This window comes from Homarus americanus, unplaced genomic scaffold (genome assembly GCF_018991925.1).
Source record: "Homarus americanus isolate GMGI-L3 unplaced genomic scaffold, GMGI_Hamer_2.0 scaffold51859, whole genome shotgun sequence".
NCBI classification, from domain to species: domain Eukaryota; kingdom Metazoa; phylum Arthropoda; class Malacostraca; order Decapoda; family Nephropidae; genus Homarus; species Homarus americanus.
Genome location: NW_024711292.1, coordinates 6,273,548 through 6,299,297, shown reverse-complemented (window position 1 = coordinate 6,299,297; position 25,750 = coordinate 6,273,548). Strand labels below are relative to the sequence as shown.

The 25,750-nt window shown below is 40.9% G+C and overlaps 1 protein-coding gene across 1 annotated transcript in view; it reads left to right on the top strand.

The window, feature by feature from the left end:
- Positions 1 to 736: 736 nt before the first annotated feature.
- LOC121865768 overlaps positions 737 to 25,750 on the top strand; it is a 53,236-nt gene continuing 28,222 nt past the window's right edge. Inside the window, exons 1-3 of the mRNA XM_042365357.1 lie at positions 737 to 758; positions 5,726 to 5,934; positions 17,936 to 18,064. Coding sequence (XP_042221291.1) covers positions 737 to 758; positions 5,726 to 5,934; positions 17,936 to 18,064 — 360 coding nt within the window. The remainder of the gene's footprint in view (positions 759 to 5,725; positions 5,935 to 17,935; positions 18,065 to 25,750) is intronic.

The following is a 25,750-nucleotide window of genomic DNA, read 5'->3' as shown; positions in this document are numbered from 1 at the left end:
AATAAAAATCCAATAAAAATAATAAAATAAACTCACATATAAAATAAAAAAATAACGAAAACATAAAATATACGTACGCTGAGAGAGACACACACACACACACACACACACACTACTACTACTTTGCTGTCACTCGGAAGCGAGTATGACGATCATCCAGCTATGATACAATGATATGTCACCTAGGTTGGTGAGTTTTGAGGTGACTAAAGAGAGCGATACGGGACCGGCAGGGTCGATCATAGAAGTTGCATATGTGGGGGGCTACATATAGTGCAGGAGAGGCGGGGGCAGTGTCTTTCCGGCGTTGACGCTTGTCTGCCTCGTTATGCAGTCGGGCTAACTTGAAAGTATTGACACCTTATAATATGGTGCTCCGTCAAGCGTTACAGTGTGGAGTAATCGTCTCCCATGTGAGAGGGTCGATTTGGCACTTTTTCAGGATTGTCTTAATACTATCCTTATACCACTTCAGTTGCCCGCCGGCATTACTTTAAGTAATCGTTAGGTGACTGTAAAGTAGCTGCTTTGGCAGTCTACTGTCCTCTATGTGGGTAACATTGCCAGTCGAGAGTAGTTGTTCATGGATAATGGTAGCCTCGATGTTCCTACACTTTGGTGTCAGCAAAAATACTGGCATTAGTTCTCTTGCCTTCCCAGCAAACACGGAGGATGGAACATAGACTACGTTGGTGAAAGTTTTCAAGTGCCTTACTGTGCCTCCTGTATGTGAACCATGTCTCATGCCATAGAGCAGGGTGGGTAGAACCACTGATCGATGTACGTGTAACTTTGGAGATAATTTGAGCTCCCTACAGCTGAAGACACGGTTATGGAGTCTCCCAAAGGCTTGGGATGCACATCTGATCCGATGCTGAATTTTTTCATCAATATCTGCGGTGGTGGACAGGTGGGAGCCGAGATACCGAAAGTGGGTAACATTAGTGAGAGTAGTACCGTTAAGATGGATGGATGGTGGAGATGTGGCTGAACCAGGGGTAGGCTGAGAGGGAATCTGAGTCTTATGTACATTTACCTCAAGGCCGAAGTGTGCATAGGCGTCAGTGTAGGTGTTCAAGATCTCCTGTAGGTCGCGTTCAGTGTGAGCGATAAGGGTGAAATCGTCTGCATACTGAAATTCAGTAACGGAACCTGCCGACACCTTTGTTCTTGTTTGGAGTCGTCTTTTGTTGAAAAGACCCTTCATCCGGTACCGGATGTCCACCCTGTCGGCTAAATTTGCGCTTGCACGAATATGGAAGGCAGCCAAGAAAATGAAAGAAAGAGTTGGTAACAGTACGCACTCTTGTATAACGCCCGTTTGGATGGGAAAGAATTCAGACTGGGTGCCAATGTGCAGGACACTGCCGTTCATGCCATCGTGGAGTTGCCTGACAATGGCGATGAATTTTGCTGGGCAGCAAAAACAGCTGAGGGTCCAGCAGAGGGCTTCCCTATTGATCGAGTCGAAGGCCATAGCTAGGTCGATGAAAGCCATGTACAGGTCACGACGTTGTTCTCTGCACTTTTCCTGTATCTGGCGGGTAGCAAAGATCATGTCAGTGGTGCCACGTGATGATCTAAAGCCACATGAGGTTCTGGGAGGAAGTTTTCCGCCTAAGAAAGAAGTCTGTTGAGGAGGACTCGGGCGCTAATATTTCCAGCTATGGACAGCAGCGAGATCCCGCGGTAGTTGCGACAGTCTGACTGGTACCCCTTGCACTTATAAATATTAACGATGCAGGCGTCTTTAAGAGCTTGGGGGATGTCCTCTTTTTCCCATATATTCTCAAGGAGAGAGTGGAGACGATTGGTAAGCAGAGGTCCTCCTGCTTTATACACCTCGGCTGGGATTCCATCAGGCAATGAGGCTTTGTTATTTTTCTTCTGTTTGATGGCAGCAGGTACTTCATATAGGGATGGAGGATAGATGAGGTGGGTCAGCTCTGGATGCTGAGGGACCTGCTGGGTAGTGAGGACATCCACGTCGTTTTTCGGTTGAGCAGTGAATGGTAGTGCTCTTTCCAGCGCTGAAGGAGGCCTTCATCGAATTAAATTTTGGAGTTACCGTCGGATGAGCGGAAGAAGGCTGCTCCATGAGTAATTGGCCCATAAAATGTTTTAGTGGAATTGAAAAATTCGCCCATCTTGTGCTAATCTGCAAATTTTTGTGTTTCACATGCTTTATTTTAAAACCAGTCGTTCTTTTGATTGCAAAGTTTCCATTGGGTCACCGCTCCTCGAAAGGGCTGCTCAGTTGCACAGATAGGACTGGATTCCACTGCTGCCTAGATTCCAGTTCATAAACGACCATCTTATCTGTGCCGCCCATGTGCAGTGTTGTGACAAGAGACTCCCGGCAGTCATCTCTGCCTGTCCCTGTCGCCACTCGTCTGTCGCCATAGGACTTTTGGGCATATAGGGGTTTTGATGATGATGAGTGGTATGATGAGCTGGATGATGGCTGCGCGTGAGTTGATTTATGTGGTGAGGCAGGAATGCAGGCTGCAACGAAACATCTTAGCTCTCCCCTTTCCTGATCCAGTGGTGCTAGTGTCGCTACGACTGGGGAGAGGGAGAGTTGCAATGGACTGCCTATACCCCAGTTTGTTGGGTTTCCCCTTAGTTGCCTGTCCATCAGGCATTGCCTTCATCCACCGGTGTAGTCGTTGGGTTCCCATGGTGGTCATCTCTTCCGCCTATACCGCCGCTAGGGTCTTGTTGGAGCTCTGTAAGCATGTCTGCCTGATGCGGGGCTCCACCGCATATTTTTGTTCGGGGTCTACTCCCGTAGCCTTATACCTACCAAGGTTAATCCGAAAGGCACCAGGGCAATGGTTGGTAGGGGCCAGAACGTGGCCACATACCAGTAGGCCTATGTGCCGTCCTTCTGGGGCCACTGCTACTCCGAGATTCCCTGCTGGTCTAGCCTGGGCCCACGATGCACCCAGTTACCGTGTGTTGCACGAGGAGGTACAGGAGGAGTCTTGACGGTGAAGAGGCTGTGTACTGGCAGGGGAAGACTTATGCAAGTTGCTTCCCTGTTCGCCACGAGGGCTAGCCAGCGGCTGCAGCTGAAAGCGAGAGGGAGCAAGCAGTGCTTGCACCTTAACACTGACACAATGCTGCCACACTAGACGCATTTCACCGCCCTGTGTGCGAACACACACACACACACACACACACACACACACACACGGGCTTCAATAACTAATGCTATTTTTCCCTGTCATCCTTCCAATACACAACAAAATATGTAATAATTTTCCCCATTGTTTGATTCACTCCTCGCCAGAGCAGTAGAGAATAAAAAAAGGCAACATTCAGAACAATGGTTAATATTCAACACTAATAAAAACAGTCAGTGTACAGTGTTCTTATTTTTCATTTGTGGTTTTATTGCTCGTGTTTGTCTATTAAGCACCAAATGGAGGAAAGTAATGAAAAAAAGTAGTTGACACACTTCCGGGTACCAGCGTTATGTCATGGCTGTGGTTAGTGTTGGTGAGTAATTTACCAAGAGGATTTTAAATGGACGTATGGGAATGTTCATATTTTGGATACGTTCTTGCTGAGGTATATACTGTTGGGATTATTATAATGGTCTTAGATAACGTACGGGGACATAGAAGAATTCCATTAAATTCGTTCTCTGACAATTTATTCGTCGAAAATGACATAGCTTTAAATGAACGTGCAAGAAAATTAGACTCACATTAAATACGCTCTTGGGCAATTAAGTCGATGCAATTAACATAGCTTAAAAATTAACGCACGAGATTATTCATATTAAGATACGTTCTCACACAGTCTCTCACAGCCAGGTGCTCTGTAGCTTACTGATTTGCCACTTCAGAGATTCACCCAAGCTACGCCATCCCTTTCATGGGTTCATCTGCTCTACATCTGACCTTTTGCAGGTTCTTTTATGCTCCCCTGACTTTTTGCGGGTTATTTTGTTGCTTCACTGACCTTTTGCGGGTTATTTTGTTGTTTCATTGACGTTTTGAGGGTTCTTCTGCTTCAACCATGACTTTTTGCGGGTTCTTTTGTTGCTCCTCTGACCTTCTGTAGGGTCTTCTGTTTCGCCTCTGTCTTCCTGTGGGTTTTTCTGGTATAATTATCTAACTTTTGATGGGTTCTCCTGCTTCTCCTTTGACCTTCGACGGCTCTAAAGATGCCCTCCTCAACCCTCAGCAGTTCTTAAGAAAACCCCCTAATCTTCCGCGGTTCTTACAACGGGTCCTATAGTAATCCCCCGGCTTCCCTCCCTCAGTCAACAGCACATCGTTTTATGTTCCCGAGATGATTCACCGACCGTAACATGATTTGTGTACCTTTGGTGGGGTAGTATTGAGCAGCGCCTCTCTCTGTTTTGTTACGTATTTATGTCTTTTCCATCTATCTTCTCTATTCGCCAGGCGCCACATGTCAACCTCTACACATGAAATAATCCCACATACAAGGACCTACACACACACACACACACACACACACACACACACACACACACACACACACCCTATCCTTAGAACTTCACCTTCACACCTCCGTCTGTCACCATGCATGAGAAACGAAAAAAGACCTCACGCTGTTGTGGTCCACGACACACACACTCACTCACTCACTGTCACAGCTGAATCGTACATCCTCGCGGGGGTCAACACCTCACAGAGTCCCTTGTCTGATTGCCAATTACGACAGCAGTGTGACGTCTATGGTTCACAGGACCTTTATTTTATATATATATATATATATATATATATATATATATATATATATATATATATATATATATATATATATATATATATATATATATATATATATTTTCGCCTGCTAGTCATGTTACGCAAAACGAAACAAACAAGAAGGGTAATGTATCGTCGAGTTCAACCGCATTTTATAGATAATGGAGATTAGTCCCTTAATTTGGAAGTAATAATATCATTTAATAATATAGCCACGCCTGGAATTTATTGTGTTCATTAGAGTAAACGACCAATTATAGTCAAACGGGCATTAAGTCTCGGCAATATATATAAATGCTTCTTTTTTTTACAAATGACAGTAATAACTTATTACGCTTTCAGACGGGAAAATAAATAAAATAATAACATAGCAATGTGCAGAATTGATATTCTATTATATAGAACTATGAGAGAGAGAGACTTCCTACATAATTCTCATTACTATTGGTGAAATATTTCCGAGAGAGATATATCTCAGATTCGCATATTTCACAAACCCATTTCGACATGAGTAAATTTTCGAGATATACACGTGCTATACTTTGGGTAATAATAAAACATATATAATATTTCACAGCACAAATGTTCGCGAAGATATTTATACGACGTCGTTTCTCATGTTATACCAATATAGTGAAAGGTCTTCGGTATATCTCTTTTTGATAACATGTTGCAAGACAGAGATCGAAAATAATATGCTTATTATTTGATCTTTGTTTTTTATGAAACTATAAAAATGAACTATAAAAATGTGTTCCTTCTTCTATTACATTGTGTTATATATTCTCGGTTCTTTGACATTTACTTAATATATTTCTATTTTTGAGATACCATAAGGTGCAGATTATTCTCAGGGCTTGACCTTTAAGACTTACTTGTAAAAAATATTACAATAACAGCTACATCATAAGGCAACTAACTTTTTCATTACGCAATCAATACAAACTAATAACAGGCATTTTTTAACCCCACAGTGGCGGCACTGCTAGCGGCGGCGGCTGGTGATGGCGGCGTGGGTGGTGGCATGGGTGGCGGGAAACTGGAGGTGGAGGTGGGTGGCGGCGGCGGGGCGGCGACGGGCGGCGGGATTGTGGACACGGTGGCCAACAACAGCCAGATCATCGTGTTACCCGGAGAGGCCGCCAAGCTGCCCTGCCCTATACCCTCCGACGTGTACGGCTCTGTAAGTGTCCACCTCTTGTATGTATGTATCATGATGACACACACACACACACACACACACACACACACACATATATATACTGTATATGCATGAAATAACACAAATACATATATACATATTCACCGATTGTTAAGCATCTACAGACAAATATGTATTTACATTACGTCTTATTGTCTTAATGTTCGATATATATATATAATGTTACGAGCTTCTTTTGCATGTACCTAAAATATGAACAAGGAAACATTGTTAACATCACTCGTCTTCAATGGTAACCCAGACACGTCAGAAAATAATGCGAACACCCGGGGTATCCAGTAGAAGAATCCAATATTTTCTGACATGTTATGACCCTGCAAGAAATGTCTGAGAATTCAAGAATACTGCTATTTTTTTCAGCAGCTGCAGAGACAGATTGCAGTTAATTATTAACGTTATATCAAAGGCAACAAAAATACTCAGATAATATCCTTTACAGACAACTAGAAACTCGGTGTAACGTAAAATATACGATCCCTAGATGGCTTGAAGTACATGTGCCGGGATACTTAATTGACAATGGAGTTAAATGATGCAAAATAGACAGACCGAGACAATTTTTAAGATTACAAACGATTCAGAATTTCCATCAAGAACAGCATAAGCAATGTGTACTAGTTCAGAGAGTCACTTGTTTGGTCCTCCGGTAAAACAGAGTCCACACCAAGCCGGATCAAGGGAATATCATTTTGGTACCTGAAAAACCCGCCTGCGGTAAAGGGGTCTTTAGCTCACCACAATTGGATCGGATTCCCAGAAGGGATTTACTAGGCGATGAAGTTCCTCTAAAAAAGATTTGTTTGTGAAGTGTTAGATCTATGTAGAGAAGAAGGTGTTGGTGAGAAAGTCCGAGTTGAGGCCGAAGGAAAATGAGGGAGTGCGAAAAGAGATCCCTGGAGGTGAACCACAAAGGAGCGACACAAAAATAATAACAAGGAGGGATTTTGTCCTTGAATTCATCCCACGGGCCCTCAATCCTCAAAGAACCTTGGAAAGGGATATTGACCCAAAAATATTTTTCCTTGCTGGAATACCTCAAAAGAAGAGCGGTGGAGAGGGGAAACACGGCCACCAGTAGCCTCATATGAAGCTCTCTAATTCTCTGTGTGAGCCACCTCCCCCACTCCTGCATGCTCTCGGGACCAAATGGTCTCTCAACACCCAGGACTGAATGTCCACTATAGGAGACGTGCGTGTGGGTGTTGTGTAGGCTGTTGAAGGTAGTTATGGATGTGTTGTTGTTGTTGCCGGCCTCAGGTCTCACTTGTGCCGAATGTGGAGGAAGGAATCATACTTATTCCTCTACCGCCAGTTGATACCAACATTTTGATTTATTAAAAAAAATATAACCGATTCCCTATGCATTTCATTCATTCAACTTCTTAAAAAAAATTATCAATTAAACAACTGAATGTTCACCTGCCATAAGGTACACTGTGTTCTTTAAGTTTTTTAATATATAATTTTTGTTTCTACAAATATTAGTAACAGTATGTTCGTACTAAATTTACGAATAATAGAATGTATTTGTTATCATATGCAAGACAGTAAGTCTAACAACAAGTAATGATTATAAAGAGTAAACCCTCAGAAGGGACTCAGTGTACTGAATGTTATGTATGTATGTTTGGCCGTCAAAATAAATAAAGGATTCGGTCAACACAGGAGGAAAAGCTCGCACTCGGGAACTGTGGTCATTTTCTGCTTATGGAGCTTCTCTGCGCGCTCAACCTGGAAACGTGGGGCAATGCCGCCTTACTTCCTGAATCTCCTTCCAAAAATTCAATAACAATAACAGTCAACCACGAAACGCCATTCCTATGCCTAAGCAAATTTGTTTTAAAGACAACACAATATATTGTTGGGTCGGAAACTGTTTTATAAGACATAAGACGCCACAATGGGGAGAACCAACACCTGGACGATGGCTTATATCCTGACCATACTTCTCTTTGACTGTTGTTTCACCACCGGTACCTCAGATATTATCACTATGTTATGCAAGTCGGGTGAGCTGCTGCCGGCTACATGCTTCAGGGAATTGTTTACATAGTTGAAGCGGCAATAGCGAATGTCGTATACATATAACAGTGCACATATTACTACCCTTTTGAGGAAAATGTGGTGTTATTGCATTCAATCTGTGTGTAATAATAATAATAATAATAAAATAATAATAAACAGTTTGTTAATAGAGTTACAGCCGGTGGCTGAAAATATACAAACTTACATGTGATTTAGACATAATGATATGCGTTCAATACATTTACAGGGCTGTACAGTACATAAATCAGGAGTTGTTTATTATTTTAACAATAGATGGGATGGTGCTATTCTTATATCTATCAGTGTGGGCTCTTATGGGCTGAATTTTGTTGTAGCGGCGGACTGCGCGAGGTGGGCGGGGGACTGCCGGTTGGCAGGAGGTGGCGATGACGAGGATGGTGCAGTAGTCCACTGGCAAACCTTGCTTGTGCTTGGTGGTGGAGGTCACTGAGGGATGGCATTTCCAGGGTGGAGAGAGGGTTGTTGTAGCCGGAGTAGTCTGCGTCGAGCATGATTCTGCAGGCCCTTTTCTGTACCTTCTCTAGCTGACGTTGTTGGGTAGAGTTGAGAGAAGATGACCAGGCTGGTGACGCATACGTTAATTTGGGGAGAATAAAGGCGTTGTAGATAGTCCTCAGGTCTGGCGTGGGTGCCCCAAGTGACCTGAGTCGTCGTAGTATGTAGAGTCGGTACGAGGCTGCCTTGATTGTGTTGTTTACATGGACCTTCCAGTCCAGTTTGTGGTCTACGGTAACATCCAGGAGTTTGGCAGACTGCACTAACCGGAGAGGATGGGTACCCACTGTGACTGCTGGAGCTTGCACTGGAGCGGTGGCGGTATTGATGTGCATGACTACGGTTTTGGTGTGGTTGATGGTGACCTTGTTCTCCGTAGTCCATGCCTGTAGCCTGTCCAGGGAGCCTTGTAGCGATGAGTAGTCCGGTGAGGTGTTGTCCACTGTAACCCCCACAGTGCAGTCATCCACGTACTTCCACCTGTGAGGAGTGTCCGATAGAGCGTCGTTGATCAGGATTAGGAAGCACAGTGGTCCCATCTTGGTCCCTTGGGGAACACCGTAGGTGAGGTGTTGGAATGTGGAGACAACCCTGGTACCTGACTGCCTGACGACGCTCACTCAGGAAATCAGTGAGCCATGAGACCAGGTTGGTGGGCAGCCCTAGTGCAATGGCCTTGTTGATGACAGTGCAGTGATCAACAAGGTCAAAAGCTTTCCTGAAGTCAACAAGGGCAACGGCCAGTGGTGTCTTACGTTTCTGCAGGTTTTTCTGCAGGAAATCCAGGAAACTAACTAAGCAGTGTGATGTAGAGGAGGTCCTCATATTGCCAAATTGCTGTGGATCAATTGACTGATAAATACTAGCAAATGCCCACTCAAAAACAAAGGCTTCACGGAGCAGACTGGGTATGGGGGTAATGGCAACTGACCTGAGGTCGTTAGGGGACTGTGGGGTGGGGACCTTGGGGATAGGGGTGACAAATGCGGTTTTCCATTCATTAGGGCATTTGCTTTGTCTGAGGGATGCATTAATAATAGAACAGAGGGGGGTGGCAAGTTCAACTGCAAACTCCTTGTAAATTTTGATTGGGAGGTCAATTGGGGTTGTGGAGCGTTTGGATTTAAATATCAGGAGTTTGTTGGCAATTTCAAATGGTTGAACACTGGGAGGGAGGGAAGGTGTGTGTGTGTGTGTGTGTGTGTGTGTGTGTGTGTGTGTGTGTGTGTGTGTGTGTGTGTGTGTGTGTGTGTGTGTGTGTGTGTCTGTGTGATGGGTAGTCAATTATTTAGTTCTAATTAAAACCTCTATTAACATGCCAAATAATTTTGTTTTTGAACTATTGGATCATTTAAAGATTAACCCAGTAGCTTATTTCACCTTAAACCAACCTTATCAAACCTAAAGAGGGTGTCCACTATACAAAACTGTTCCTGTTAAATAATAACGCGTGGGAAGACATATTATTTGCCTCAGACTTATACTTTACAAAGGTAACAGCTATGTAATTTAGAGAATTTTATTTTAGAGTGCAGAGTGAACAGTTTTACATGCGTAGGCCGAATTTGTTATTGTTGGCACCATTCTCACAAAATCTCACAATATATTAATACTATCCTTCAATCTAGCCCAAATTACCACAAGGACTAAATTTGTGTGATACAGAAACGTTCTTAAGCTCATTGATTATGTAAACGAACACTGATTTGCAAAAGTGTCCCCACCTATCAACACTATTTACTTACACCACGAGATCTTTATTAATGTTTTCGTGTGGTATTGTTTCCCAAATACAGTCCCAGCCTTCAGTAGTTCATTCAGCTATTGTTTTGTCTGCCTTTTGTCCTTTTGCTCTCACCCTTCTCTCATAAATCTTCCTCAGTGCCTGGCCATTATTCATGCATTCACCATCCCTATAAAACGTGAAAATGCTTTTGTCTGTGTGATTTTTATAAAGAATTTGCCCTTCACTTTCAACTTCATCTCTACAGTATATTCAACACTCAAACGCGGCTCTTCGTCCTTAAGTTTTTTTATAGGTTAAATCCTCTACACTATTTTCATTATACACTTGTTATTGTCTATAAACTAGGTGCCGCGGCCGAGTTGGTATAGCGCTTGCCTTCTGTCCTCAGGAAAGATGATTTAATGCAGCCCAGGTTGACGCAGCCCTCAGTGGGTACCTAAATTTATAGGCGGGGAGGCGTAAGCACTCGAGTCAAGTGTCGGCCATACAACCTCTCCGTGTACCGAAGGCTGAGTATATACAGTAGTGCAGTGTGCTGCTTACCAGCACAGCGTTCACAATAAAAACTGCCGTCCTGAAGTGTCTGGCACGTATCAACTGTGACCTTAAATTTTTAAAACCCATTTTGTTCTAAAACTAGACCAGTTCCTCCGTGGTCAAGACCCAACTCACCTTTGGCGTCTCGACAAAATTGGCCCACCAGTTTATGAGGTATATTGTCTAACAGGAGTCACGTGTGAAATGCCCCCCCCCCCCACTCTCCGCCCCTCACTGCCAGACGAGGACAAAACTGTTGCAGTGCTTGAAGTGGTATTGTACTATTGATTTGAGAAGGGCTTCATCAACTAAGGTTATATCGCCCGGGTGATTGTATTGTCTCCCTCTTCAAGCAATGTTGAAAATATCCACTGAACTTCCGTGTATATTTGTTAAAGCACGATAGCACAGCACAATGGTTGCAGAAACCGTAAACTAACCTAAACGGAACTAAACAAATCTAGCTGAACCTAACCTCACCTAACCCAATTGACAATCTTACTTAACCCATATATACTTACTTATACATAGCCTAAAGAACTTTATCCTAACTGGATTTAAATATTTCTGATTATAGGACGTAACGTTACAAAATATAGGACTGAAGCATATATTTCTGAAGATACAGGGGATAAGGGACTGAAGTATGAAGTTTATGTTTCTTAAGCTTCAGGTGCTAACATTAGGGAATAAGGACAGAAATATATCTACATGTGGCTACAGGAAAAGAGAACTAGACGTGTTTATATTTTTGAAGACGAGTGGCCCCATCAACGGGTCGTTCATCACACTTCTTCAAAGTTCATCTGCCCTAAGACGCCCTCAGCGGCTGTGTTCCTCCTCCTCCCAAAGTTTTGCAAATGATTACGGAAGTTATGATTGCCTCTGGGGAAGATTTTAATAAACCTTTCTTTATCTTGAGATGATCCCCTTGAGCCTTTCACTGAGAGTTGTGTGCTGTGCTTCTTTGTTGTGTTCTTGTAACAGGTCGTGGGGAAGGGGGGGTGAGGGGGGGAGAACCCTTGCTGCGGTCCTGCCTGCGAACTCCTTCCTTCCTTGCCTTTAAGTGTGTGTGTGTGTGTGTGTGTGTGTGTGTGTGTGTGTGTGTGTGTGTGTGTGTTACCTCGTTTTCTTTGCATTACTTCCATTGTCGTTGATGTAGTTTTCTTTCTTTAATGAGGTTCAGGATACCTTTCATTTTATTCTTTTATTCATCTTATCGTTTTACCTCTCTCTCTCTCTCTCTCTCTCAATAATATACACTACAATAGACTGCACACATATAAGAATATTACTCCTCACACAAAAGGTAGAAATGGGGACAGTGTTAAAGAAAATACCTCGATTAAGATCACTCTGAGCTTAAACAATCAATTTTTCTGACTGCATTCAGTAAGCCTTTTTGACGCTTTTATTTACCTGGCTATCTTATGTTTTCCGCAGGGGAGGGATGTTTTTGTTTTCTAAAACCTGTGATTAACTCTTAGTAACTGTTTATTTTCCTAGAAGACTGCATTAACTGGCTAATCTAACTTAACCAATACTACCCTAAGGTTCTTAGTTTAGGTTAGGTTAAGTCAATTTAGGTTAGGTTCGGTTAGGCAAGGTTAGATTAGGTTATGTTTGATTAGGCTAAATTAGGTTAGGTTAGGTTAGGTTAGGTTAGGTTAGGATTTATTAGATTGTTAGGTTAGGTTAGGCTTGGATAAGTTAGGTCAGGATTCACTTGGTTGCTTTAGGTTAGCTTTGCCTAAATTAGGTTAGGATTAACTTGATGTGGGAAGGGTAGGCTTGGCTTAGCTTGGCTTGGTTTGGCTTAGCTTGGCTTGGCTTGGCTTGGCTTGGCTTGGTTTGGCTTTGCTTAGCCAGATTAAAGTATGTTTGGTTAAATGATAGCAAGTGTAGCTTGCGTTAAGCCTCCTTCGAAGAAAATTAAACATCCCTCACACTCGAGGCAAAAGAAACAAAAACATCCATCGGAAAGGTAAGGCGAGGAGGGGGTAGAGGGGCTTGAGAGGCTGACTAGAACCAATTGAAAACTAAAGCTTATGGCAGCTGTGTTTATCTCACGTTTTTCTTGCCATTATTTCTAACACGGTGTGACTTTTAGAACGCATATCCAGATTTACTTCAGTATTTTCTAGAACAGAAACAAAACAAAAATGTTAGGGTGATGTATTCTCCACCCGGAAATTTGTTACCACTTTCTGTTTGTATTTTTCGCCGCTGTTTGCTTTCGCCTTCTCGTTTTTTTTTTTTTTGTGGGAGGGAAGCTTGAAATATTTCTGACTGTAGTAGCTTAAAGAAGATGATTCTGTGCCTTTTATTGTATGATTGTATTTGAATTATTTACTTGTTGTGTGTGTGTGTGTGTGTGTGTGTGTGTGTGTGTGTGTGTGTGAAGGCTCCATTGGTCAATTGGTCGAACGTTCAATGCACAAATGAGAGGTCAGGGGTTCAATTTCCGATTTGAATGGGGGATTGTAATACCTCATTGTGCAGTAGCCCTGGTGTCTTCAGCGGTAAATGGTAGTGATTGACGGTGGTGGAACAAACACCTGGGTGGATTATCATGTTACTAAGAGGTTGAAGAGACCAGTTATGTCTTCAACACTCGGGGAACTTTTCTTGAGTTAGCAGAAAATTAACTTCATCGTTCTCTTAACTCTTCTCTTAGACAGACAGACAGATAAACAGACAGACAGACAGACAGACAGACAGACAGACAGACACAGACAGACAGACAGACAGACAGACACACAGATAGATAGATAGATAGATAGATAGATAGATAGATAGATAGATAGATAGATAGATATAGATAGATAGATAGATAGATAGATAGATAACCTCAAATAAACTCAGAGTTTTAATTTATAAACAACAAGAGTGTAGAGTCAACTTTAGGGAAAGCTGCAGGAACTTTCACCAGGTCAGGTTATCGTAAATCGGTATTTCAAGCTTTTGGGCGCAATCAGCCGTGAAACACCAATTAAGTCATTGAATGTGCAACTATTATTCATATAATATAGTATATCTCAACTGAAGTGAAAAATCCAATATATATACTGTATATATACTGAATATTAGTCATATTCTCTATCATTATGTTAATAATCAAGGACTTTATTCCCCTTTGAATCCCTCCAAATAAAAATTTGTGTAACGCCAATTTTACAGCGCTTATAAAAATTAATTTAACCCTTTTTGAGCACACACTAGTTCCAGGAATTGATAAGTTTATGGTTTTATAATTAACCCATAGCGTAATATAGTTAAACAATGCGATTATTATCAATAGCTTTCATGTTTACATCGAAATAGAGTTACTTTTACTATATTACGGTAGCCGTTCATAGCGTAAATATTTTGACAAGTATTGATAATAACTTTTAGTCACCGACACCGGCAAGTTACACCCTGTGAGCCTCAAAAAATAGCTAACACTAGCTAACACTTTGAGACCTTAAAAAACAGATTCGTCAATATTTTCACCAATTACCAGGAACAGCCACGGTCTGTCGAACGTGATGGTTCACTCCTTCTCTGTATGTGCAAGTAACAGTACGTGTAAGATAGAGTAAATTAAATTAATTCTTCATTGATTACTTTTGATTTGTATTTCAATAATGAAGCCCAGTTACAAGGAGCCCTGAGTTTCTCGATATCCAGCTATAAGCAAAGTTTCTACCCCCTTGATGCCTTTATAAACATCTAATGCAGTGGTTCTCAACCTTGTTTGCCCCATGCACCCCTTTCACCATATGTCAGAATGTCATTCCCCCCTCCTTTCCAAGATTGTCTGCCTCAAAAAGTGCATTCCAAATAATATGCATATAATACTGAAAATCCTTTATTTTTTCCATATTAGTACATATACATTTACAATTTTACATGGATTATTTTTATAGTGGAGTTTTACATATTAAATGCCAATTGAAAATGTTGATGGATTTATAAAACTTGAATAAAAGTAAAATAGTTTTTTTTTATTTATAATGAATTACTTAACAGACCAAACTGAAGCATAATGCAATAAACAAAAAGTTCAATAGAATACCAGGATATTGTAAATTTGTAATTAATTTTATTCAGATGAAGATCACAGTCAATGAGAAACCTGTGATTGTTTTTTCTTCGCCAATTCTGGGATACGCGGAGGAGTGCTTGAAAGGGCACAACGCAGGTCATTTTCTACCTCTAATCTACTACGTTGCTTCGTTTTAATTTGCAACAGAGTTGAAAAGCCTGACTCACAAAGATATGTCGACACAAACGGAAGCAATGCACGGATAACTCTTTCTGCCACTTTTGGGTAGGAATCGCACATCAAGGGCCAAAATTCTGTGATTGATTTCTCATCGAACATATCTCTTGCTCCCGAATCAGTTTCCCCCCCCCCTGAAAACCTGAATTCCCCCCCTGGGGGGAATTCCCCCCTGGTTGAGAACCCCTGATCTAGTGACTATGGGAATGCAGACTTTTTTCTCGAGTGTTAGAAGGAGTATTAGAAAAAAAAATTGCCCTTAGATGTTATATTAGCATTATTCAAATGTCAATCATAATCATTCATATTAATTTGATTCATGACGTGTTGACAATACATTAGGAAATTTGACGCTATATATTTTGATTCCGATTTTGTTTTCATTATTATTAATATATAATATAATATAATATAATATAATATAATATAATATAATATAATATAATATAATATAATATAATATAATATAATATATATAATATAATATAATATATTATAATATAATATAATATAATATAATATAATATAATATAATATAATATAATATAATATAATATAATCTAATATAATCTAATATAATCTAATATAATATAATATAATATAATATAATATATTATAATATAATATAATATAATATAATATAATATTATAAACATGTAAGTGTTGAGCAAAGTAAACATGTGACGACGTTTCGATTGACTCCAAGAAGTTTCTCTCTAAACATGTGAAGTGATCATAAACATCCGTCAAGTATTGAGCCGTGACTTCAGCCAAGTATTACATTATATTTTTAGCTTAATATTAAATCAATCACCATCCTTCAAGCGCCTTGGCCAAACACCATTACCAGAGAAATTCTGGGAAATATTGAAAAAAATCATTCTTGGTTGGAATAACACCATTAATATCTGTCCACAACATTGACTCCAAACGTGTAATGAAATGCGACATGAAAATTATTATCCAATTGCGTCTCATTTTGTCCGTGTCTGTAACGATAACTCGTGTTCGTAATTAACATTTGGTGATCAATACACTGAAGGTTCTAAGGGTGAGTTTAAGGCACCATGTTTTTATCTCCTTCATACTAAAACAATTACTACATTACATATACACACCAAATATTTTTTAACCATGAATTAATAGCCAGTAAAAATATTTCTCACATATAAGAGAGAGAAAGAAAAAGAGATTCCCCTTGTTCGTGCTGAGTGTTCCTATTCGTGAAAGTGTTGAATTAAACATCTGTCTTTTTCTTGTTCTCGTCCTGTCACTGTCACAACGTGTTTTATTCTTTTCATTCCAAGAATTTTCTGTTAATCTTTTATCTGTCAACTTATTCAAATCTTTACAGGTGTCACTTCTATTAACCAGTATTTATGTACAAGGTTCAAGACAGCCCTGTGTATGTTGACTGATGTGTATGATTATTTAACAAGTTTCTTAAAAGTTCTTTTCTCTTTTGAGGGAATGTGTTTATAAGACTCAATAATCGTAACTCAACGGCCTCCACGAGATGTTAGGTTATCAACCTTAAATTTATTAAATGTTATAAATTCATATGTTTGCGCGCAAGGAAGACATTTATTGAGATGTTTTATGTTGACACACACACACACACGCACACACACACGCAAAGCTTTTGTTAAACGACCCACCTACCCCATGTCCTTGCATGTAATAAGTAATTTTTGCCTAATATATATTTTCAGCCTTCGGGCTACAGAACTTTCTCAATAAACCGTTAATTATTATTATTATTATTATTATTATTATTATTATTATTATTATTATTATTATTATTATTATTATTATTATTATTATTATTATTATTATTATTATTATTATTATTATTATAACTATTATTATTATTACATACACACAAATGTACTCAATAGATGAAAATCACCAAATCAAGAACTTCACCATAGATATTTTGGTAAAAGTAAATTGGGCATATAATATATTTCTTCTTATATTATTAAAAATAGAAAAACATATTGATGTATTTATTACCACTATTCCTCTATCACTTCTGCGTGGCGTCGTACTAGGGAAACAAAACTCTCACAAAGGGGGAAATAGTAAATGATAAAATAATGTAAAACCAGTGGAGGAAATGTTAAGAAAAGACTTAAAAAATAAAAACAGCCAACTCATATCCTCCAAATTCAAACAAAATATAAGGAATGCAAACATTGCCACCACATACACCAGTAACTTATTATTTATCGAAATATTTATCATCCCAAACTTAAACGTCCATACTCAAACGCATATTCATCAAGGGAATATTCACCCAACTTCAGCTCAATGTCAAGAGCGTAGGTTAAATGAACTCGAAACTCTGAGGCATTTACGCTAAGTTGTTGAGGTTTCCTGTCCTTCAACCCACCAGTTTCATTAAGGCAGCAGGTAAGTGTGAAGCCCTAAAACTTTACCTCCTATTAACCGGAGACCTTTGTAATGTGGCCGATGTATCTAGGGTATCAAGGACTTGAAATTAATCCATCTTTTTAATTGAGACACCCTTCTTATACGGCCGCTATACACCTGGGCAGCGCAAAGGCTAAAAAAAATCGACCTTTAAAAGGACATAACAACTAACTCCACTATATCTAGGGTATCAAACACTGGAGATTTACTCCTTTTAGTCACCGGATACCCTTGTAATACGACCACTATATCTGCCTTGAAAAAGTCTTATAATTTTACTACTTTTATAACACGGATACCCTTTTATTACGGCCACTGTATCTCAGCTGTAAGGGAGATAAAAATTAACCACCATTCTTTACATTAAACAGGACACCATTTTAATACGAGCCCCGTTGTCTGGTCTCCCGCAGCGTGTGTCATGGGTCAGACGGAAGGACATGCAGCTTCTGGCCATGGGGGAGACGCAGTATACGGGCGACCACCGCATCTTCGTGTCACACTCCAGACACTCTCACAAGAAGGACTCCCGCCACACACAGGTCAGTCAAAGCTTTTGTAACTTTCTTTCTGTCGTGTCAAAATGAGATTGAGGAAGGAGGGAGGAAAGATTAAGGATGAGGCAGAGGGAGGCAGGAAGGGCAAATCAGAGGCAGAAGAAGGAGGAATGGAAAGAGAAAGAGAATGTTTGAGGCAGAGAGGAGGGAGGGAAAGAGAGAGAGAGAAATTGTGAGGTAGAGGGGGGGGGGGAAACATTGAGGTAGAGGGAGGGAGGGATTAAGGAAAAGGGAGGAAGAAAGGTAAGGACTAAAGCAGATGGAAGAAGAGGGAGGGAGGGAGGGAGGGATGGAAATATTAAGGTAGAGGGAGGAAGAGAGAGAAAAATAAAGAAAAGGAAGGAAAAAAGATAAGGGCTAAATTAGAGGCAGGAAAAGGAGAGGAGTCAGAGAGAAGGAAAACAGACACAAAAGAGAGACATGCGAACAACCAGAAAAACAAAAACAAAAGGTGCATAGAATAAAAGGTGACACATTCAGGTTGGCGTAGACACAAAGAGAGAGAGAGAGAGAGAGAGTGTGTGTGTGCTCCCTCCCTCGGCCACAACTAAGAAGGGGCTTGGAGGCTTAAAACTCGTAAGGCCATCTAGTCTACTTAACCCAGGCTTTATGGGGGAAGAAAGTGTTGGCTTACTCTCTGTTTAACGTATGCCACCATCACACACCCGTCCGACACAACAGGTATGTGTATAAGGTATTGCTATACATACAGACTTATATAACACAAACTCACTCCCATATACATTCAGAAAGACAGATAGACAAAGTAATTGATCCAACAGATAAACATACGGAAACAATATAAAGGTGTTTGAAGAATAGGTGTTGCAGAGAATGTCCTTTATACATGAAAATACTGAATAGTTATTTTGCAAGTGAAATTATGCTACTTTGCGCTGGTTTATTTAGTGATGTACAAATGCTAAAGACAATGGCAGTATTGTGACAGCATTTTTAATCAGCAATAATATGTCTAATGTAACCTGGACATATTGTCTTTTTCATACCAGGTTTATCAAATGTGGTAACGTATATACTTAAATGTTAAGACATTATAACAGAGGTGTATGCTTTGTGTTACCTTTCCTGACCTAACTGGTAGAATTTTTTTTTTTCGCTCTTGAGGGATATTTTCCTCTTTAAGTATTGTTTTACTCACTCAATAACCTATTCTCAGGTACTCATGGTTTTCGAAGTGTTTTTGTTCATATTTTAAGTCATAACAGAGGTTCCCGTGCACATGGTATCTTATGGTGTGGTGTATAAGCCAATAGTAAATGTACACCCAGTTTTTCAGATATTAACACTTATTATTATCGTTTTTCAAGCATTTTAAGAGCATTATTCGTCTATCACCATTCACTCCCATCAGTTTCATCATCACCATCACCAATCAGTATTATCAGTTTCATTAATTTATCTTGTATACCGTCGGCAGGGCAGTGGGCTCATGTTTCCGTCTTGTCCGCAGGCCCATACTATGGAATGCTTTGCCTTCTTTTGGTTTCTCGTCATCTTCGTGGTGTAGATTAACATAGTCTTTATCCTCTTCTATTTGTTCTTTTTTTTACTCATTTTCATTTGTAGCCAGTTGTGGGTCGTTGACCTGTCTGGGTGGGCTATTCCCCGTAAAAACAAAAAAATCATCATCATCATCATCATCATCATCTTCATCATCATCATCATCATCACTCATAATCATTAACCAACATCCATCATTATACATCACTATCATCAATCATCGATCATGTTATATCAATCACCATAAATCAACACAAACACAATGCACAATAACAATATTTCACGGCCGAATTTTATAGATTATCAAAACATCCAAATTCTGCGTTTATAAGTGAACAGTAAAATATCATGTGGTATCATATAACATGTGGGGATAGAGAAGAAATGACACAGTATAACGGGATAATACAAGCGGTGGGATAGGGAAGTAAACACCAAAATAATACAGAGAAACTGGGGCCATAGGATATACAAGAGAGTGGGACCATAGGTTATACAAGAGAGTGGGGCCATAGGTTATACAAGAGAGTGGGGCCATAGGTTATACAAGACAGTGGGGCCATAGGTTATACAAGACAGTGGGACCATAGGTTATACAAGACAGTGGGGCCATAGGATATACAAGAGTATAGGTTGCTTAGAACAGTGGGACCATGGGTTATACTGAGAGGAGTGGGGCCATGGGTTACTTACAAGACAGTGGGGCCCATAGGTTGCCACAAGACAGTGGGGCCATGGGTTATACAAGAGTGGGACCATGGGTTATACAAGAGAAGTGGGGCCATGGGATATATAAGAGAGTGGGGGCCATAGGATATATACAGAGAGTGGGGCCATAGGATATATACAAGAGAGAGTGGGGCCATAGGATATACAAGACAGTGAGGCCATAGGTTGCCACAAGAGAAGTGGGACCATAGGTTATACAAGACAGTGGGGCCATAGGTTATACAGAGAGTGGGGCCATAGGTTATACAGAACAGTGGGACCATAGGGTTATATACAGAAATTGGGACCATAGGATATACAGAGAGGTGGGACCATGGGTTATACAAGACAATTGGGGCCATAGGTTATACAAGACAGTGGGACCATAGGTTATACAAGAGAGTGGGACCATAGGTTATACAAGACAGTGGGGCCATAGGATATACAAGAGAGTGGGACCATAGGTTATACAAGACAGTGGGACCATAGGATATACAAGACAGTGGGGCCATAGGTTATACAAGAGAGTGGGACCATAGGTTATACAAGAGAGTGGGGCCATAGGTTATACAAGAGAGTGGGGCCATAGGTTATACAAGAGAGTGGGACCATAGGTTATATAAGACAGTGGGGCCATAGGTTATACAAGACAGTGGGACCATAGGTTATACAAGAGAGTGGGACCATAGGTTGCATACAAGACCAGTGGGGAATATAGGATATAAGACAGTGGGACCATAGGTTTATACACAAGAACAGTGGGACCACCAGGTTATACAAGAAAGTGGGACCATAGGTTATACAAGACAGTGGGGCCTGGGTTGCATATACAAGAAATTGGGACCATGAGGGATTTATACAAGAGAGTGGGACCATAGGTTATGAGACAGTGGGACCCACAGGTTGCTCCCCCTAAGACAGTGGGGCCATGGGATTTTCAAAGAGAGAGTGGGACCATAGGATATACAAGACAGTGGGACCTGGGTTATACAAGACAGTGGAGACCATGGGATATACAAGACAGTGGGAACATAGGATACTGAACCAGTGGGCCATAGGATATCTACAAGAGAGTGAGGGTATAGGATATACTGCAAGACGAGGTGGGGCCATAGGATATACAAGAGAGAGTGGGACCATAGGTTATACAAGACAATTGGGGCCATGGGATATACCTGGAACAAAGATGGGGCCATAGGTTATACAAGACAGTGGGGCCATAGGATATACAAGACAAGTGGGACCACTAGGATATACAAGAGAGAGTGAGGAGCATGGATATACAAGACAGTGGGACTACATAGGTTATACAAAGTGATGGGGGCCATAGGATATACAAGACAGTGGGGCCATAGGTTATACAAGACAGTGGGACCATAGGTTATATAAGACAGTGGGGCCATAGGTTATACAAGACAGTGGAACCAAAGAACTTACAAGACAGTGGGGCCATAGAAGAACAAAGAATAATAAAAACATTAAATAAATAGAAACGCTACCAGAAAGAAGATGAAGAAGAAGAATAGAAGACAATATGAAAACTCAATGGAGATTTGTCAAGATGTTAAGAGTAGGAACAAACAGACTCATTAAAGTCATCTTAACTAGATAAAAATGATGTCCAGTTGTCCACACACCAGGGAAGAAAGTAATGGTATAGTCCAGTCCCAGGTACTCATATACTGATTATTTTATCATCCATCGAGGGTTAAACCATGGAGTGCAGAATTAAGGATGAACTAGTGAGCTATTTAAAAACACAAGCTATCAGAGACAATTTTTAAACACCTGAGGTTAATTCATACAGCACTCATATGATGACATTAAGGTGATGGAAAGTGTTTGGGGAGACGTGAGGACAAAGTATATTTAAAAGTAATGACAACGAAGTAAAGCAGTCTGTCACCCCTTAGAGGAATGTCTTTGCTGTACAGATAATTGTTCTCATTTCCAGCATAGATTCTGTTAATCTTACAGGGTAATAGTTTTTCCACTATTCTTCGTTTCACTTTCATCTATTTTACTGTCAGTAAATTATTGGTCTCGCCAAAGGGACGCTCGTACCACGTTCAAGCCTCGAAAATACCACTGGACATAAAATATGTGCCAATCTGAGCTGACTCATTATTCACAGCGATACTTTCTCAGTGCACACCTTTACAAGCTCCGGGAATTAATGGGGGATCCCTCTTCCTATGCAAATTTTACGTCTAAAGATAAAAAACAACAACAACAACATGGGACCGTATTTCCTGACTATTCCATACATTACTAAATCTTAAAACATCTGCGTAAATACCTGCAGTCTCTACATCACCCTCTATTGTGTACGACCCCCTAGACTCACGTACACCTCAATTCATCAACTGCATCTTTACAGAAGGTCGTAGTTGAGAGTTACTCCGGCATAAACTGTGGCAGATATATTACACATGGTCTCCGTAGCGTGGCTCGTGCGACAAACTCTTAGGTGCAACTTCGACGCGGCTTAACTCCAGGCTTGTAAGAAGTCTTCAGGTGTGGGAGTGGATTACTAAAATTAATCTTGGTGAGATATGACTTGGTATAAGTCAAGGCTAAGACGACAAGTGGCCGCCCTCTTCTGTCACATGTTTCCTCATTGTTCACATATTCTTTCTCTCTATCTCGCTCTCTCGTCTGTTTCTTGTTCTATCCTTCTCCCTTTTCTCCCTTGCTCTCTTCCTCCATATTAATGGAGGGTTTTGTCACCGCCCAGACGACAGACGTTCACTCTAATCTATCACGTTCATGTCTTTTAAGATTCGTCTCGCGCTTACCTGTCTATCTCCCCCTCTCTCTTCTTTCCTCTTCATTTCCTTCTATCCCTTGAGATGACATCTCTCCCCCTCTTATCTATCATTATCTAGTATTCTATGATTCATCTCACTATCTCTTTCCCTCTCAATCGTCGATCTCCTCTTCTTTCTTACTTATCTTCTTCTCCCTCCCCTACCCTTCCTCTCCTCCCCCTACCCTTCCCATCCATCCCTTGAGACGACAATATTCCTGTTATCTATCATAATCGCATTTCATATGATTCATCTCTCTCTCTCTCTCTCTCTCTCTCTCTCTCTCTCTCTCTCTCTCTCTCTCTCTCTAAGACGTCTCTCTCGTCTTTCCGCTTCTGCCCTCCTATTCTCACCTCTCCATACCCCTCCCTCCCACTCTCCTCTCCCTGCCCCTCAACATTAATGCAGGCGTGGTGTTAGGGAGGCGGGAGAGGCTGGTAATTAAGGGAGAGTGCTGCCTGTGCCTCCTCACCGGGCCCTGGCTAACGTAATGACCAGACGCTATGGTAATGCCTGGGCGCTACCAGCTTAAGTCGCAGTGAGTTAAGCCCCGTGTTGAAGGGGGGAAGGAGATGAGAGAGAGAGAGAGAGAAAGAGAGAGAGAGGTTGTGTATGTCACTAGTGGAAGGAGAACTGGAGGATTATATAAAGAAAGAATTGAAGGAGGAAGTAAATGGTAAGAGATAATGAAGAAAAGAAAGAAATTAATTGGTAAAGGATCACAGTAAGGGATCAGGAAGAACACGTGATACGGAATATCATATGGGAGGGTAAAGGAAGGAAGAAGGGGGCTGGAAGGGTAGTCGGGACGGAGTGAAGGAGGGAGGTAGGGAGCTAGAGTGGTACTTGAGAAGAAAGGATCTACAGGAGAGGGAGTGTAAGAGTTGCGGTAGTGGGTTCATTAAAACCATAACCGAATGAGGTGTAAGAGAGAGAGAGAGAGAGAGAGAGAGAGAGAGAGAGAGAGAGTACAGTTCAATGAAAGAAGCGATCAGATGTTTTGGAAGACTAAATGATATGAAATGAAACAGAACTACACCCAGAACTCTTGTCGACGCCTATTTAAGATCAATTCCAGCGAGTGTCGGAGAGTTTACGACGTGTGTACCTCAGTTGACGACCTCGTCCTCAATGTTATATAGTCGTCGTTGTTGTCGTGGTAGTCGTCCTTTTCTCTGGTACACCTAAACCTTGACCTTGTTTCAACATTGATGAGAATCTCGTCACTTTCCCACAAGTTTCCTGCACCGTGAACGTATTAAATGTCGCTGAAAATTGTGTGTTAGATCATTTTGTATTTTTACGGCGTCATAAGAGGACCACACAAGGACAGATATAATGGGAAATATTTAAGCCAATACTTATGAACGGGTGTAAGGTGTGAACACTTCATGAAGGAAAAAGTGAATAAGATGCAATTCAAGTAAATAATGACCTACTTGAGAAGGAATATGAATATGATATAAGGAATATTAAACGTAGACAAAACAGAGATGCGGAAGTAAATGAAGCATCAGAAAGAAGGTCAATCAGGATCTGTTGAAGTGAAGTAATATGAAAATACATAAAGAATGAATATCGAGAGATGTTTACATTATTTAATTCAGGGGAGGATGATAGGAGATGTAGAAGAGGAGGTGCAAGGATGGGAAGAAAGAGGTACTGGATAGAAGACCGAACATCCAGGAAGCAGCAGTGATCGTGCATGATAGGCGTTCATGGTGTTGAATGGTTCATAATGTTGGACGTGCTGGTGAAGAATGATGGCGGGTTGTTTGAAGCGAGATGGATGAACCGATTGAAGGGGCGACAACATGACAGGACACATCTGTCACAACATATTACATGGGAACCAAAGTTGTACACCTTGGTATTACTATTGACCACGGACCTCCGAGAGATCCGGGTCAGGACTGAGATATCACCACAGCGATTGCGGGAGGTGATTACCCGTTAGGGAGGGCAAACTGTGACAGTCAATGTTAGGTTAGGTTAGGTTAGGTTAGGTTGAAGTGGTTACTCGTATCAGAAAAGGTAGACTGGGACAGTCAAGGTTACACAGCATATACCTAACCCGAGTTAAACCGGGTAATTTTGCAAGTAACAAATAAAACAAGAAAATCCGTAAAACCAATAATGGTTTCCAAACAGAGGAAATTACCCTCCTTTGACCTTTGACCCCCAGAGCGTGACCTGAACCTTCAATAAGGAAGTCGTTCACCTTACATGGTCTTATTGACTTTAACCTATTCGTTAATCATTATCTAAATCCTTCCACTAATTCAAGAGTCAAAGGCGAAAATGACGGAAGATAAGATACAAAACGGTTCACTAGCAAATAATAGATAAAAGCACAAATTAGAAATATATTGATACAAATAGAAATAAATAAATAAATATATTACTCTCCTCTATCGCCTGTTAAATTACTCTCAGGCGGGGAGAAGGTAGGAATTTCTATCTTGACATATAATCAATGTTCCGGGGCGTGGGGGTTGTGGGGGGCTGGTGGTGGCTAGTGTTACGTGATCCTGACACTGACACCTGCTCCTGTGTCATGTCAGGTTGGAGGTCATGGGGGCGGGTGTCATGTGTTTGGGGGTGTTATATGAGGGTGTTGTGGAAGGAGTTA